Source organism: Hipposideros armiger, unplaced genomic scaffold (assembly GCF_001890085.2).
Source record: "Hipposideros armiger isolate ML-2016 unplaced genomic scaffold, ASM189008v1 scaffold_3, whole genome shotgun sequence".
In the NCBI taxonomy this organism is placed as follows: domain Eukaryota; kingdom Metazoa; phylum Chordata; class Mammalia; order Chiroptera; family Hipposideridae; genus Hipposideros; species Hipposideros armiger.
In genome coordinates, this window is record NW_017731353.1 from 5,331,759 (window position 1) to 5,346,296 (window position 14,538).

Sequence of the window (14,538 nt, forward strand, 5' to 3'; positions counted from 1 at the left end):
GGAAGGTAAGTCAGGATCAGACTTGGTCTCAGTGCGGCAGGTTAGCCCAGGGCTAAGAAAATGAAGCATTTAAAGACTATTCCGAGATTGCAGAATGAATGAGAATGACGCTTTGTACCTTTTAGTTCTACCAAATCACTGCCAAGATGACAGGAAGATGACAAAGCTTCTAAATTTTAGGGAGAGTAACATCCTTGTCTGAACCTGGAGCTAATAGAATTCTCCTGCTGTTTTTTGAGGCTACAGCTGTTTCTTTGGAAGGGTTCCACTGTTCATCCTTCCTGCCCGTTCACATCATACAGAGGCAGACCAAGGTATAAACACAGGACAGGAAAGCAGAGAAAGGAGGAATCGGCATACAGGCTGATAAGCTATTGTTTTTATTTAAAAGATAACATTATTTTTAAGAACTTTCAGTGCTGCAAATGTTTTACTAGAAAAATCACCTAGAGAGAAATGTGCCTAGGTTTAAATAAGGGGTGGGCTCCCCAGCCTAAGTACGGCTTCTCAAAACACACCCTGCTTATGTAAACTGAGCACGTTGCTGTTTTGGAGAGGCGGTTTCCATCTATTATTCAGGACCCTAGGGAACAGCCCCGACCATCGACCATCGGGGACAGAGGGACCTTGGACAGTGCGCCCCATTTACCAGGTACACATGGGCAGGGAAGGGGGCCGATAACAATGGGTTCCCCTTTTGCTGCAAAGGCACAGCAGACGGTTTGTACTTGATTTTCTGCTAGATTTATGCCAAAGAAAGGCACGTAAGCGAGCATCGTGGAGTCGGTGCCCTGCCTCTCCTCAGGGCCAGGAAGACTTCGGAAATTCATTTCCGGGAGCTGGAGTGACCCAGGTGAATATTCATTAGTTTCAGCTTATTTGCTGCACCCGGTGGCATGGCTACCAATTTTTTTGCTGGCTGTGATATTATACAAAGAAGCATTCTGGAAGCTGCAAACTCTCAGCCTGATGAACGAGAAATTATTCCGAACTATAGTGTCAGGAAAAAGAAAGTAAAGCACCCCTCAGTATTCTGGGCATTGGAAAGATCTTAAAAGGGAAAAGCCGACCTTATGGTAACTGGTGGCAGAGCCTGTAGTGTTGGCAGCGGTTGCTGCCACCCTGGGGACTGGAATGAGCATTTTCTGGGTGGGAATGAGGACTATTCTCAGGTGAAATAAAAACAAATCCCACAGATGACAACTGCTTTAGCACAGACACACCTGCTCCCGGGCCACCATCAGGACGGCAACGGAAGAACTAGCGAAAACAGACAATGGCGTTTACTCACTGACAAGAACAATCAGAATGACCCAGCGTCAGTAGGCCAGGGAATTCTAACCACCAGGAAGACCTCCGCTGCTGTGCCCAGCAGGGCTGACGCCTCTGCTGATCACTGTGCATTAGGCCTGCACGGTATTCACATTATCTTTTTAAATCCTCCCAGCAATCGCATGAGGAAGGTAAGATTATTGCCAGTTCACAGATGAGGAAACTGAGACTCAGAGAGTAAAGCAATTCACCCAACATCACAGAGCTAATGTGTGGAGGGGAATTTGAACCCAAGTCTGTCTCCAGAGCCCCAGCTCTTAACCTGGAGCAAGGCTGCCTGCCTTTCAGCTGGAATTCAGATGGAGTCTTTGGGGCCCCCTCCCAAGCTGTCACAGCTCTTTGGGGAGCACTGTTGCAAAGTTCCACATGACAAATCGGCTTTGAGGCCTGCAGATGTGACAATCATCACCACGAAAATCCTGTTAGCAGCACGTGAACATTTTGGCAGCTTATCAGCAAGTTACCAATTCTTCATTTCAAAAAATAGTACAACGAACTCTAAGTGATCTAAAATTGACACTTCCAAATCAAACCTATAAGCCTCGCAGCGACTTCTGCTTTTAAAGCTTTTATTTATTCGTAGCTTCATCTGGCAACGTCAACAGGTGAGGCGTCGGGCGGGGTAGAATGCTACCAACCAGCAGTGGTGATTGATGGGTTTCTCCATGGTTACTCAGGTTTTCAGAGCCATAAACTTCTGTTTGGTCATCTTCCCAGGCCCGCCCACCCTCCATGAGGGGAGTAAACAGGTCCTACCTACCCAAGAAGGCAGCGTTATGGGTCTGTTCTTCTTCAACTTTTCACTTTCCATCAGGACATACATATGTTACCAAAAAACTGCTGCAAGTACAATTTCAGGGCATCCTCTGCCTGTGAATTAGACTGGATTCCCCTTCCTCAAGCGCGCCCTTCCCCCAAAAGTAACGAGAGGCCATTTTTCTGAAGGTCGTCTGAACAATTTCAAAGGCTATAACAAATCAAAATGTTCCCTGCATCTAATATCAAACGGGGCTGATGCCAACACTTATTAGAGAAATCAGATTCAAGCTTCCCCCAGCCCCCTCGACCCAAACACACACACACACACCCAACTTTGAAGTGGGAAGAATGCTGGGATCCGAAATTACCCTGGAGACAGCACTGGCTGTCTTTGAAGGTTCCCTTTGATACCACCATTTCTTTTCCTCTCTTCCGCTAGGAGGCTAAAAGCAGCTTTTTTTTTTATTGATATGGGGTAATTAATGAAGCTATAGCATTAACATAACCTAAATCCCCTAACAAGGCAAATTCAGCTGAGACACTTACACTTCTTCGGTTAGGTCTGACCGTGTGAAACCAGGACAATGGCCAGGTCTGCGGCTCCGGTCCGCCTTGTCGCATGCTGAGTCGCATGCTGAGTCACGGCTCTCCGCTCCTCCCTGATTACAATGAGTACCAGGTCGGGAAGTCTTAAAAGCATTTTTATATTTGAGAGGAATTAGTCTACTGGGGCTTGGCATCAACAATATGCACTACAGGTAGAGACAGGCCGGCTGGGGTAGCGGTGGTGGTTGTTACTGCAAAGTGAATGCCTTGCTGGGGTTCTGATGGGGGGAAACCCTGCCAGGTCTGGGAACCGGGGGTGGGGGAGTGCTGGGCACTGCTGCAGACCAGGGATCACTGAGCCTTTGAGAAGGTGCTGGTTGCTTTGGGTTTGGGAGACACAGACCCCTGTAAACCCACGAGAGGCTTTCCAAGCCACATCCACCGTGTCAGTGGCTGTGCTTCCGAGGCTGCAGCAAAACACCGCCAGGCAACCACCAGGCCCCAGCTCAGCAGATGCGGGGCTGCTTCTAGGGAACACACAGCAGCTGCGAGCAACAAGCTGTCTCGCAGACCATACCTTCAGGCCAGTGGCTCCTTCCAAATGGAGCATGTTTTGTGGGACGAGCCAGACATTGCAACACATTAACTGCACTAATGCCTGTGTGTATGTAAATCTACAGAAGCTGACACACCGGCATCAGTACTCGAAATAGAACGCTAATAACGGCCACACGGCTTTACTTTTACCGTTTGGAAAGTGCTCTGAAAAAAGAGAAGGAGCTAATCAAACTGGCCAGGATTAGATTCTGGGCAGAGGAGCTGCCCAGAGAGCTGCTCTGCCAAATGTGGTTAATGCACTTTTCACATAACAAGCGGACTCAGTCCTTCGGTCTTGCTGTTCGGGTGTGAAAGCTCCCGCTTCCCGCTTGGACTATGCGTGCAGCTGTAAGACGGTGCCAGGGGTCTCCTGCACCACACCGGCGACGTGAATCACGGTGGAGTTCAGGTTCCCAGACACACACTCATTTTCCTTCTGATGAAGGGAGAGCCCACGCTCCTCTCTCATTAGGAAAACATGCGCCGTGTGCGCATGTGTGAGTGTCTCCTTTATTCTCTGATTTATTTACGACTTCACTCCCTGCTGCTGCTTCTACTAGCGCCCATCTCTGATTTTTGATTCTTCACTCTTCCATTCCAGCTGAAGCACTTTCACACCCCAGGCAGGCTTTTTCATTATCCCCTCCCACACATTACGGGCCTGTGTTCCAGGCACTGAAGTCTAGCCTTGGGAGACAGCCATGGGATTGAGCCTGGGCCTCAGGAGCGCCTGGCAGATGCAGGCTTGAAGTCTGGCTCAGTGAGACTTGGGCGAGTCACTTGACTGTTCAAGGTCTCAGTTTCCTTACCTGGGAAATGAGTCTAGGACTCAATCACAAGCCTACCGGACTACCAGATGGGACACTGTTAGCATTTTTATTAAGTGCAAGATAGGCACGTAAAAAAATAGCCACGACGTACTAATTCTGGTTAGAGAAAAAGATTGTTAAAAATGCAATGGATGTACTAATGATGCTGATCATTTGTGCCGCGAGCATTGTCAAACCCAGGCGTGCCACCTGCGGAGCCTGTGCTCATGTAAGGGGGCAGAATGCGAGGGAGATGGCATTCAGCCCGTGTGGATGGAAGAGGAAAAGTCTGTCAGGTGGATGAGGAGGGGGTGGCCCCGAGGCGAAGGGCGCACAGGGTGCACATGTGTGAGAGTTTGGCATGTCCTGGGAGCCCCACGTGGCGCGAAGGGCGGGACAGGAGGACGAAATGTGCTTAGCAAACGGTGGCTGATGAGGTCAGGAAGAGCGGGCCAGATCACTAGATGTCCGGCTTGGGAGTTTGGATTTTACTCTATCAGCCAGAGCTTTCAGGAGTGTGTTCTGTCAAATGCCAGTGTCATAACATGCTCGAAGAATAAATGAAGACAAAGAAATCTGGTGGTCAAGTGAGTTAGGAAAATACTGCATAGTATTATATATACCCCTCTCAGGAGACTCAGAAGGTGCACGAGCGAAGGAAAGTCTGAGATTTCTACAGTCAGGAAACCTACTGAAACCTCCAACCCAGGATTTCACAAACTTTTTGGACTGTGGAATGCTTTGTGCCTAACATCTATTAATACCCTCCTTTCCTGCTTTGAGGGGGGGGGCTGCTTTGGGCAATGGGAAGAGAGCAAAACGCAAGGAATCATACGTGTGGACGTGTACGTTAGGAAGACAGCTCTGGAAGCCAAGCGACGGGCAGACTGTGGAGGAAGTAAGACTGCAGACAAAAGCGAGAAGGCCGGAGCAGTGCTTCGGCTGAGAGATAATGAGAACCCAACGGGAGTGGAGACGGACAGGAGGGGGCCGATTTGAGATGTTTAAGGGGGGAGGATCACCGGAACCCGCCGACAGACTGGATATGGGGAAGACGGGAGGGAAGGTCTGCACAATCAGGCGGTGGCACAATTAACCCAGACAGGGAACAGCGTAAGGAAGCTGAGTTTAGGAAGGGAGGTGACGAGGTTAGTTTTGGACAGGCTGAATTTGAGTACATCTGGGGAGGCGCAGTCTAATGTAAGAACAAATCAGGAGGGAGCTGTGTGGATGGCATGTGAAACTGAAGGGGTGGATGAGAACCGCCGAGGGGCAGAGCAAAGGGAGACAAGAATGCCTGGGAATCTGGGAGTAGGGAAGGAACTACCTAGAGCAGCTGAGGAGGAGTAATGAGAGAGAGATGCTACAGGTATGCCCGCGAGCCTACTTTTTAATAAAAAACACTAGTTATCATTTATGAGGTGGCAGAGTGCTAAGGGCTTTATATATATTATTTTGGACACTTTCAGTATGGGGCGGTTACTGTAACATTCAAGATCTCAGGCAGAGTAGGTAAAATCTCTACTCCGCATAATCTAAACTCAGGGCATGCATCATTTGCATCCTGAATTTGGTGTCTTTTGTAGCATGGTCGTTATTATTACCTAACTTTTTATGTATTTATTCTTTATCTCCCCATTTCACTTGCAAGTCCTCTGAAGGGCAATGGCTGTTTCCCACCAGGTGTGACCGTGAAGCTGTAAACCTTGAACAAAAGCCGTGAGAACCACGTCCCTAAGTGACCACTGACCGGGGGCCCTTGGCCTGGGAACCCCCTTCCCCAGCACGGCTCTGCAGCTGCCTCGCAGTTTAGAATTTCTTGGTTAGAACAGCCATCAGAGTTCAGAAACCACACACACAACAGATGACGCCTGCCCCGATGATCTATTTTCCTCTCCACACTTGCTAGGAAGACATTCAGGTTTCCCCAAAAGGAAAAGTCTCCTCTAAAGGAATACTCTGCTGCCACTGGGAGGTGTATGGGAACTTGGCAGAACACCTGGAGGAAGAGCGGCTTCCAAGTTGACAACACTGGCATAAAACGTGGAAATGCAGAAATGCTGGGTTACTTGTTCAAAATACAAATCTCGTTACTTTACGGGTCATACCTCTACCATAACACAAAGTTATGTGCTAAGCTACATTTGTCACCTTTTTTTGAAGAACTTTCTATCCTCATTATAACGTGGCCGTTGGGTGGTGAGCGCTGGCACGAACAAACTTTTACATTTTAATGGGATTCATGAAGGGAAAGGAAGGCTCCCGAGGGAGGGGCAGGCGGAGACCGGGTGCTGGGGGGCGACCAGGGTGCGTCTGGGTGGGCATCTCAGGCCCAGTGCTCATTACACTCCGGGAGCAAACACAAACGAGGGCTGTCAGCTCCCATTAGCGTCCTCTGACGCGCGCCACAGAGCCATATGGACGGTGTGCAGTCAGGAGGAATCAGGGCTTTGCATGGGTGAACTTTCCATGAAACAAATCACCCATGGAAATAACTTATCTTCTTTTGGGTGCAGTATTCCGTGCGTGCGGCTGTGGGGAAGCAGCTTCCTGAGGGCTACTTGTTAGTTTCGCAGAAAAAGGCCGTGGGCGGGTTGTGTGTCAAATGAACTCAAAGTGTCCCCATGGTTCGAGGAAAAGCAAAATGCTGAGCCCTGGGCTACTGATGTGCTGCGCCACTAAGCAGGAAAAAAAAAAAATCTATTTTCTCAGAAGACACATTTAATGAGGCAACTAGGGTCTAAGGTGATAAATTAGAAATTCAACTAAGGCCATCAGGCTTAAAGGAAAAAGCAGAAGCTTGATGAAAAATGCAAGGGGCACGAGAGATGACTCTGTGAAGCGTTCATCGTCTTACTGACAAACCCGGGCCTGCTGATCATTTCAGCGCTGAGCGCTGGTGTCGCGCGTCCCTCGTCCGGGGACCTGCTGCGTTTGCGCCGGGAGGAGCCCGCGGAGCGCTCACCTTGCCGTCTTCCGTGTACACGTTCTCGCTGTACCCCTTTACTATGGTTCGGTCGATGAACAAGCTCCGCATGACGACGATCACCTTCAACACCTTCCCCAAGGTCACCTGTGAAAACACATGCAGGAAACGTGACCGCTTACCGTGAGCACGCACACCACGCGAAGTCGCGCGAGACCAGGAGAAGGCTGCGGCAGGGGACGCGCCAGGGGACGCGCCAGGGGACACGCCAGGGGACACGCCAAGGGGAGGCCGGGTGGCGCCCCGGTGCCAGCCTCCGAAAGCATCGAAGGACAAACGCCCAACAACGGAAGTTCTTCCTTCACCCCTTAAAGATGGTGCGGCCGCCAATTCATCGAACTACCCTGAATTTATAATTTTGACTTATAAACTCTCAGGATGAGTTTCACACGTTTGATTTTTCTGTCTTCAGGTTATCTTCTTCGGAGGCTGACCTATGATTCTGGCATTGTAGCAGAGAATGAGCACATGTCTTCATATGACGTCATGGCCCTATGTGCACCCCTGACCATGGAGAGAGTTCAACAGAGAGATCGAAGGCAGGCACCAAGGACCCCTGGCGGAACTATCTATTTCTAATAGCTGGGAAGAGGTGCGGAACCAATACCAAAGAAATTCTGCAGGTAAATGGACAGTAGCTGGATTTTATCTCCAAAAAGGAACATGATCCTGGAAATATATTTAAGTGCTTTTATTCCTTTAGAACTTTAAGTACATATTATGGATTAAAAAAAAACAAAACACCCCACCTAGAAAAGTGCAGTTTCACACATGCCAGGGAAAAAGTAACCTGCTGTGCTTGCTGAAACAGGCTCAGCACCAAGAATAGAAGCAGCACCTTCCTGTCTTCTGGGGGCACAGGTGGTCCTGCCCACACTTTGCGGAGCATCCTCTCTTCATCGCCTAGATGAGACCCTAGAGGGAGACGTGGCACAGGACCATCCAGGCCCAGGGTCCGCTGTTCCGATGAAGCTCTGACACCACAGAGGTAGCTGAAAAGGAGCCCTGGTCTGCGTAAGACCAGAGCCTCCGCCCCCAACAGCAGTGTGTTTCTGGGGATGCCACCTCAACCGCCCTTTCCTTATGTCCCCAATTCCTTGCGGTTTTTCAATTGATTGTTCACAATAACCACCTTCCTCTTTCATTGATTAGTCTCAGTTATCAGCGAACATTCCTTCAATTACTTCTAGGTCTGAGTTGATGTCTCTATTTATATGCCTAAAATGGTACAGAATATAAACGGGGCAAGAAAAAGATAGGATACACTTATTTACATTTAATAGATTATTAATAAAAACATGTACGGTCCCTTAAAATATTGCTATGTCATGTGACATTTAAAGGGCTGTTTCTTACATAACTGGGAATCGCCATTTCAGGATGCCAATAAACCAAGGTAGGAACAGAACTGTCTCCACGTTACATGCAGTTTATTGGGAGGAAGTGAGGGAAAGAGGGAGGGAGGGAGGGAAAGGAATCGAGTGATAATTTTGTAATTACAAGCACTGAAATTAATAGCCTCTCAGGAGGCTCCAAAGGGCCACTGTTTTCAACCGCACATTTTAACTGTCTGCTAATAATAAGCACAGATAACTAAGCAATTGTGTCCTTAAAAAAAAACGAAGTCTAGCTGACTTGAATGAACTGATAAATTGCCTTAGTGATTTCTCAAGTTTCTTAAGATGGAATTCAGAAAAAGACACACTAAAGATACTAGAAATTTTATATTTAATTTTGTTTTTTAAAAGTGAATTTTGGTATTCTAAAGTTAACTAATACTAAAAAGTATTAGTAATAATAATGCTTATTATTAGATGGAAAAATCTAAAATTAGAGAAAAAAGGAAGAAAATAATTGTTCAAAGTCATCCAAAGATAATCACCATTAACATGTTGGGGTACTTCCTCTCACTCTTTTGACTAACTAACAAAGATTTATGGTTTTTTAATTTCTAGCATGTTTATAATTGAAGCTACATATAATTTCAAATCAAAATTTTATTTAAAATTATAAATAAGCATTGTTCCATATTGCTTTGCAGTCTTCAAAGCCAGCATTCCAGGCCGGTCAAGTGGTGTGTTGGTTAAGAGCTGGTTTGGGACGCCAGAGGGCCCCGGTTCGGATCCCACATATGAGGGCCAGTGACACTGCCCTCTACAGCTAAGATGCTGAACAACAGCTCAACCTGGAGCTGGGCTGCGGTGAGTCACCGGCAACGGGGTAGGCTGCAGCCCCTGCTGCAGTCAGTTGCCATGGGCTACCGTGTGTAGCCGGCAGCCAGCGTGAGCGGCCAGCAGCCGCAGTGAGCGGCTGTCCAGAAGCCGGCGACTGATCTGCCTCGCCCGGGAAGAGCGCAATGATGGTGCCAACTTGGGCCAGTGAAGCAACGTCTTCCACAACTAGACTGAAGAACCAAAGTATAGCAACTTGTCTGTTCCCCTTCCCCCAATTCCCCAATAAAAAAATCTTTAAAAAAACAAACAAACAAACAAAAAAACACCAGCATTCCATGCTGCATGTCAGCGGACATACTATAATTTCTCCTACTTGTTGGACACTAGTTGCTTCCATGTTTTCTCTCGGATAAATACGGCTGCTATTGTTCACAAAGCTTTTGTTCACAAAGCTTTCACTACATTTGGGATTCTTTCTTGATAGATTTGTAGAGCTGTAATTACTGGGGCAAACAGTACAAATATCTTAAGGTTTTTGATACAGTCTGTCCAAGTGCTCACCACAGGGCTATGCCAACCAGAAAGGTACGGACAAACGCACCTATTTCATTTCCCTCCTGCCAGCAATAGGTGACATTAAATAAAAGTAAGAGAAAATAAAACCCAGCCCTTTCGGAAGTACCAACTTAATTTATTTCTTGAAGTCTTTTTAGTATGGAAGATTTAAAAACACATACAAAAATAAATGAATATATAGTCATGGGACGTAGAGTATAGTGTGGGAGTGGAGTCAAGGGATTTGTAATAGAGATGTATGATATTGGGGGGAAATGGGGTGGTGGATTGGGGGAGGGGGGTTGTCACTTCGAGGGGTAAAAAGCATAACTAGTGCACTGTGTTATACAGCTGAAACTAATTCTAAAAAATGTGTATTTCATAATAAAAAATAATTTAATAAAATAAATAAATAAATGAAATAGTATAAAGACCCCCCATGGGCCCATCCCAACTTGAACAGTTACAACTCTTGGCAAATCTTGCTTCACCCCCACCCACTTTTCCCTTCCTGTATTACTTTGAAACCAATAACAGCCATGATATGACATCATGTGTAAGTACTTCAGCCTATATGTCAAAAAGATAAGGGCTCTGAAAACAAAAAAGCACAGCAACCATGATGACAACCTATACCTAATAAACCAGAAATTCTCCAATATTATCAAAGCTACAGCCCAGTCAGTGTTCAAATTTCCAACAGCTTCATAAATACCACATTTTAAAGTTGACCTGAGCACGGCACACACACTCAACCTGATTGGCTGACTTGTCTCATAAGTCTTTCCTAAACGAAAGGTCTCCCTGCCTCTAGCCCTTCCCCCCATTTGACTGGTTGACACAACTGGGTCTTTTTTTTCCCTAGAGTTTTCCGGGCAGGATTTTGCTGATGGCCTCTGCATGTTCTTCCCTACTCTGTACTTTCTGTAAACGTAATTAGATGGGATTCAGGCTTGATTTTTTTTTTTTCACGAGCGGTGTGAGGGTTTACCAACAGGAGGCACGTGAGGTGGGGCATCTCTGTGTGATGCTGGCCCTGTTGACACATTAATGCACCAGGGTTACAGGCCGTCACTTTCCAATGCGTTCATTCAGTCTTCTTTTACTAGCAGTAATGCTTTTAGAGAGAAAAACTCCCCCTTATCTACTATCTGGTTACCCAGTGGTAGACTTTATTAGATAGGAAAGGTGGGATAAATGCTCAATTCTTTTTCTTTACCAGTTTTCAAAACAATGTATTGGATCACTAGTTCTCTTCCAATGTAGATGGGATTACTTTTTCACCCCCTAACATTATTATGAACGCATGGATGTAAACATACTTGATGTGTTTCTGTCTGATGCAATTATTTTCTTACTGATGCTCACGTTGTCCTGTCTGTGGCTGACAGCCTCTCCCTAACGGGGAGCCTTTTCATCGTAATCCTAGTCTCTTTGCTGGCTTCCTTGCTGTCTTACACCATCCCTGTCTGAGGTCATCTTGTCAAGCAGCCCTGGGTATTTTCAGTGGGAAATGGTATTTTAAGACCACCACCAGGGCAAGAAGGGCAAGTAATTTTTGATAGGTTATAAATTTTTATTTTATGAATCTGAATTAGGGTGAATGTTTTCCTTTCCATTTTTTTCTTTTCATACACGTACCCCCCACTTCCCCAATGGCTTGCACCTGTACTGGACTGTTATAGTTTATGGGCAGTCAGTGTTGCGAAGTCTCGCTCTGGTTTACTATCTTTTAAATCCATGAAGTTCTACAAAATCTGTCCATTCTTATTTTTTTACAGAGCCAGAAAGGACCCTGGTGTTCATGTAGGTTGAATATGCACATAATTATGCCTTTTTAAATTTTTAACGTGGTCAATAATGCAACTATATACTCAAATTTGAAGCCTAACATTTTGAGGCTTGGGCATCAGGTCTCGGCTCTGCTACTGGACAGATCGGCCCAGTTACCGCGGTTACCGCCCCACCTTCTCTGAACATCACCTCCCTCCCGTCTAATGGAGAGGATGACAGCCCCATCTCAGCACGCTAGGAGGCATCCGTGAGACCATGCACTGATAAAAGGTGAGGGATTGGGCCCCGCACAGAATAAGTATGTTCCCTGTGGCAACTCTGCCCAAACCCTTGTCAGGACTTCAGAGTGAGATGACTTGAAGCCAGTTAACATCAAAGCTGGAACGGGCACTGCCTCCGACACAGGGAGCTTGCCACTTATGTTAATTTACTTTTCTGCTGTCACACCTGGGGCTACAGCAAAGCTGCAGAGAGTGGCTGACAGTTGCGCTGGGCCCTGAGGTAGGAACAAAAATGTGCTTCCTGATGAATGACTGCTGAGCAGAAAGTTTGCAAGCCTGAAGGTCCGGGCAGTTTGGGGGAAGATGTGGGCTGATCTAACCAGACCCCGACTCCCAAAGGAAGGCACTGAGAGCAAAGGTCAAGTGCACTGGGCTTCAGTCCTACATCTGCCACTTCCAGGCAGTGTGTCCAAGGACCAAACAGCCTCTTGTGCCTGTTTACTCAGCTGCGACACGCAGAGGGGCCTGTCGAGGAAATTAGCTGAGCTGATCCGTGTGAAACACGCGGCTGTGGGTGCACATCGAAACGTCACAGCTGTCGGCCTCTGTCTCTCTTCAGAGTGAGTGTGAGCCCTTCAAGTTCCGCCATCGAGAGAGCTTAACGCATGTTCCCTAACATTCTTCCAGTCCTTACATCGCTCTACAATGATTCAGGCTCTCGTGTATCTGGATGCATGAGGCTGTAATGACCTTGGAGTTCTGGTAGACTGACATGGCCTCACACACAGGGAATGGACACTGTTCTGCAAACTCGCCACGGCGGGCTGTGGTCACAGGCACAGCGCCCGGTGACAGCGGCTACAGGTCGGTTCTTGGCAACTGTGACGGGATCCTACAAACAAAGATAATGCCATCTGGTAATGAAGCAGGCTTGCTGTTGCCAAGGTAACACTTCTTCTATCCTGAGCAGCACATTTCCAAAGAGCTCACTCAACACTCCTTCTGCATCTGTCCCTGTGAATGTTCAACGCGAGTCCTGGGAGTCAAAGAAGCACGGCGCTTAGTCAGCAGGAACTAAGGTGCACTTGACAAGGAGGCCGGTGGGCCTCCCCGCCGGCCACCGCCCTTCCGGGCACGTGCCCTGAGAAGTACTACCACTGCCTGGCCCCTCGTCAGGGCTGGCGGCGTTCTGGGCAGCTAGGGCTGCCATCGGAGGGCTTCTCCACCAGGTCTTACAGCAGCTGCCTGCCAAGCTGCAGTCAGTAAGAGAACTTCTAGTTCACTAGGGCAAGGCAAGTCCCAAGACAGGAAAGGCAAAGGGGGAGTGGAGTTGAGGGCAACAGCAAAAATACGGAGTTCACTCTGCCACCAAATGCTACTGAACACACACAGCAAATCTGGTGGCTGGGATGCCATCTACACTGGCGGCCATGTGAGCTCAGCAGGTGAGAGAGGCCCATCGCCTGAAACCTGTTCCGCTGGGACATGTGCATGGGAAAGGCACTTGAACTCGCGCGCTATCTGCGTCTAGGACCCAGGGGCCGCGAGCTGACCCAAAGCTTATTGGCTTGAGGAACCCAGGACCAGAGGCAGTGTGCCTGACCCGGCATAAAGCCGTGTGTGGGAGGCGTAGGGGCAGCTCAGTATTTGTCATTCGGACAAAGCTGCATGGCTGAGCTTTGCTTTGGGAAAGGGATATTTAAAAAAAAGAAAAAGCCACACACAAATGTTATTTCCCAGATACAAATAAGGTTCAAGTCTAATACGTAGGTACCCTGAAGGGGTCTGGGGTACTTTCAGCAATGCTTTTCAAAGTGGAGTTAGAAAGGTGGGGGAGGGGGGGAGAAGCAGCTGGCGTATCTGCAGGAAGTTTAGGAACCGTTTCCTCTAGTACAGCACGAAAAACCTCCCTCTTTGTACTAATTCCAGAGAAAGCAAACAATAAAGTGAATGATCGTAATAAGCATTTATTTATTGAATAAGTAAGTGTTTGTGCTACGAAAAGCCCTGGGTGAGGATACTGATTCAGAGAATCATATAACTTGAGAGCTGGAAAGGATTTTAAAAATTATTTTACCCACTCTCCCATATTTAAAGTGATAAGCTGAAGCCCAGGAAGGTTAAGAAGTATCAAATATGGCTCCTAGCTTGAAGGAGGTGATGAAACTGACATGAAATAACTGGGGGGCACGTTGGTGCTAAAGCACATGGGGCTCATGGTGTCCTTGAGGAAGTTCAGGGAGGGGGTGCACCATCAGAAAATGCGGGGTTCTGCGCCTGCTCAATTTATCACACGTTTTGAAAGGTACAGCTGAGCACTCCCCAAATGGGTCCCATGGAACACTCCTCCAAGAGGTGGTCCTAAATGTGGCCTGGAAATGTTCAGAGCCACCCAGGCTTTCCCTAACTCCTGGGGGGGGTCTCCCCCGAATGACGCAGGTGTACCCTTGGCTCTATGACAAGGCCAGGGGCGTGCCCCCCAGGCTGCAGCTCCATCTGTCTAAGAACCCCGGGATGCAGCCCAGGCAGGTGTCTTATTTTCATTCTTAATAGAAGAAAGCTGAGGTTTTGAAAGATTTGAGTGCAAGGTCACTGCTTTTCTGTGCGGATCCAGAAGCTTGCCTCCTGCTGTCTTCCCTCTCATGCCTGGTCCACGACCCCACCAGTGTCTCTATATCACAAGAAATGGTGACCACGGAGCGTTGGGCCATCTAATCCTCCAACTGCCCAGCCATCTTCTCTGGGTCTCTGGTAGCAGCTCAAAA

General features: G+C 47.7%; 1 protein-coding gene across 1 annotated transcript in view; it reads right to left on the minus strand.

Moving 5' to 3' along the window:
* The window catches only part of MED27 (mediator complex subunit 27), a 200,307-nt gene that overhangs the window by 23,752 nt on the left and 162,017 nt on the right, over positions 1–14,538 (minus strand). The window contains exon 5 of the mRNA XM_019638919.1: positions 7,009–7,116. Within this exon, the coding sequence (XP_019494464.1) occupies positions 7,009–7,116 (108 nt within the window). The remainder of the gene's footprint in view (positions 1–7,008; positions 7,117–14,538) is intronic.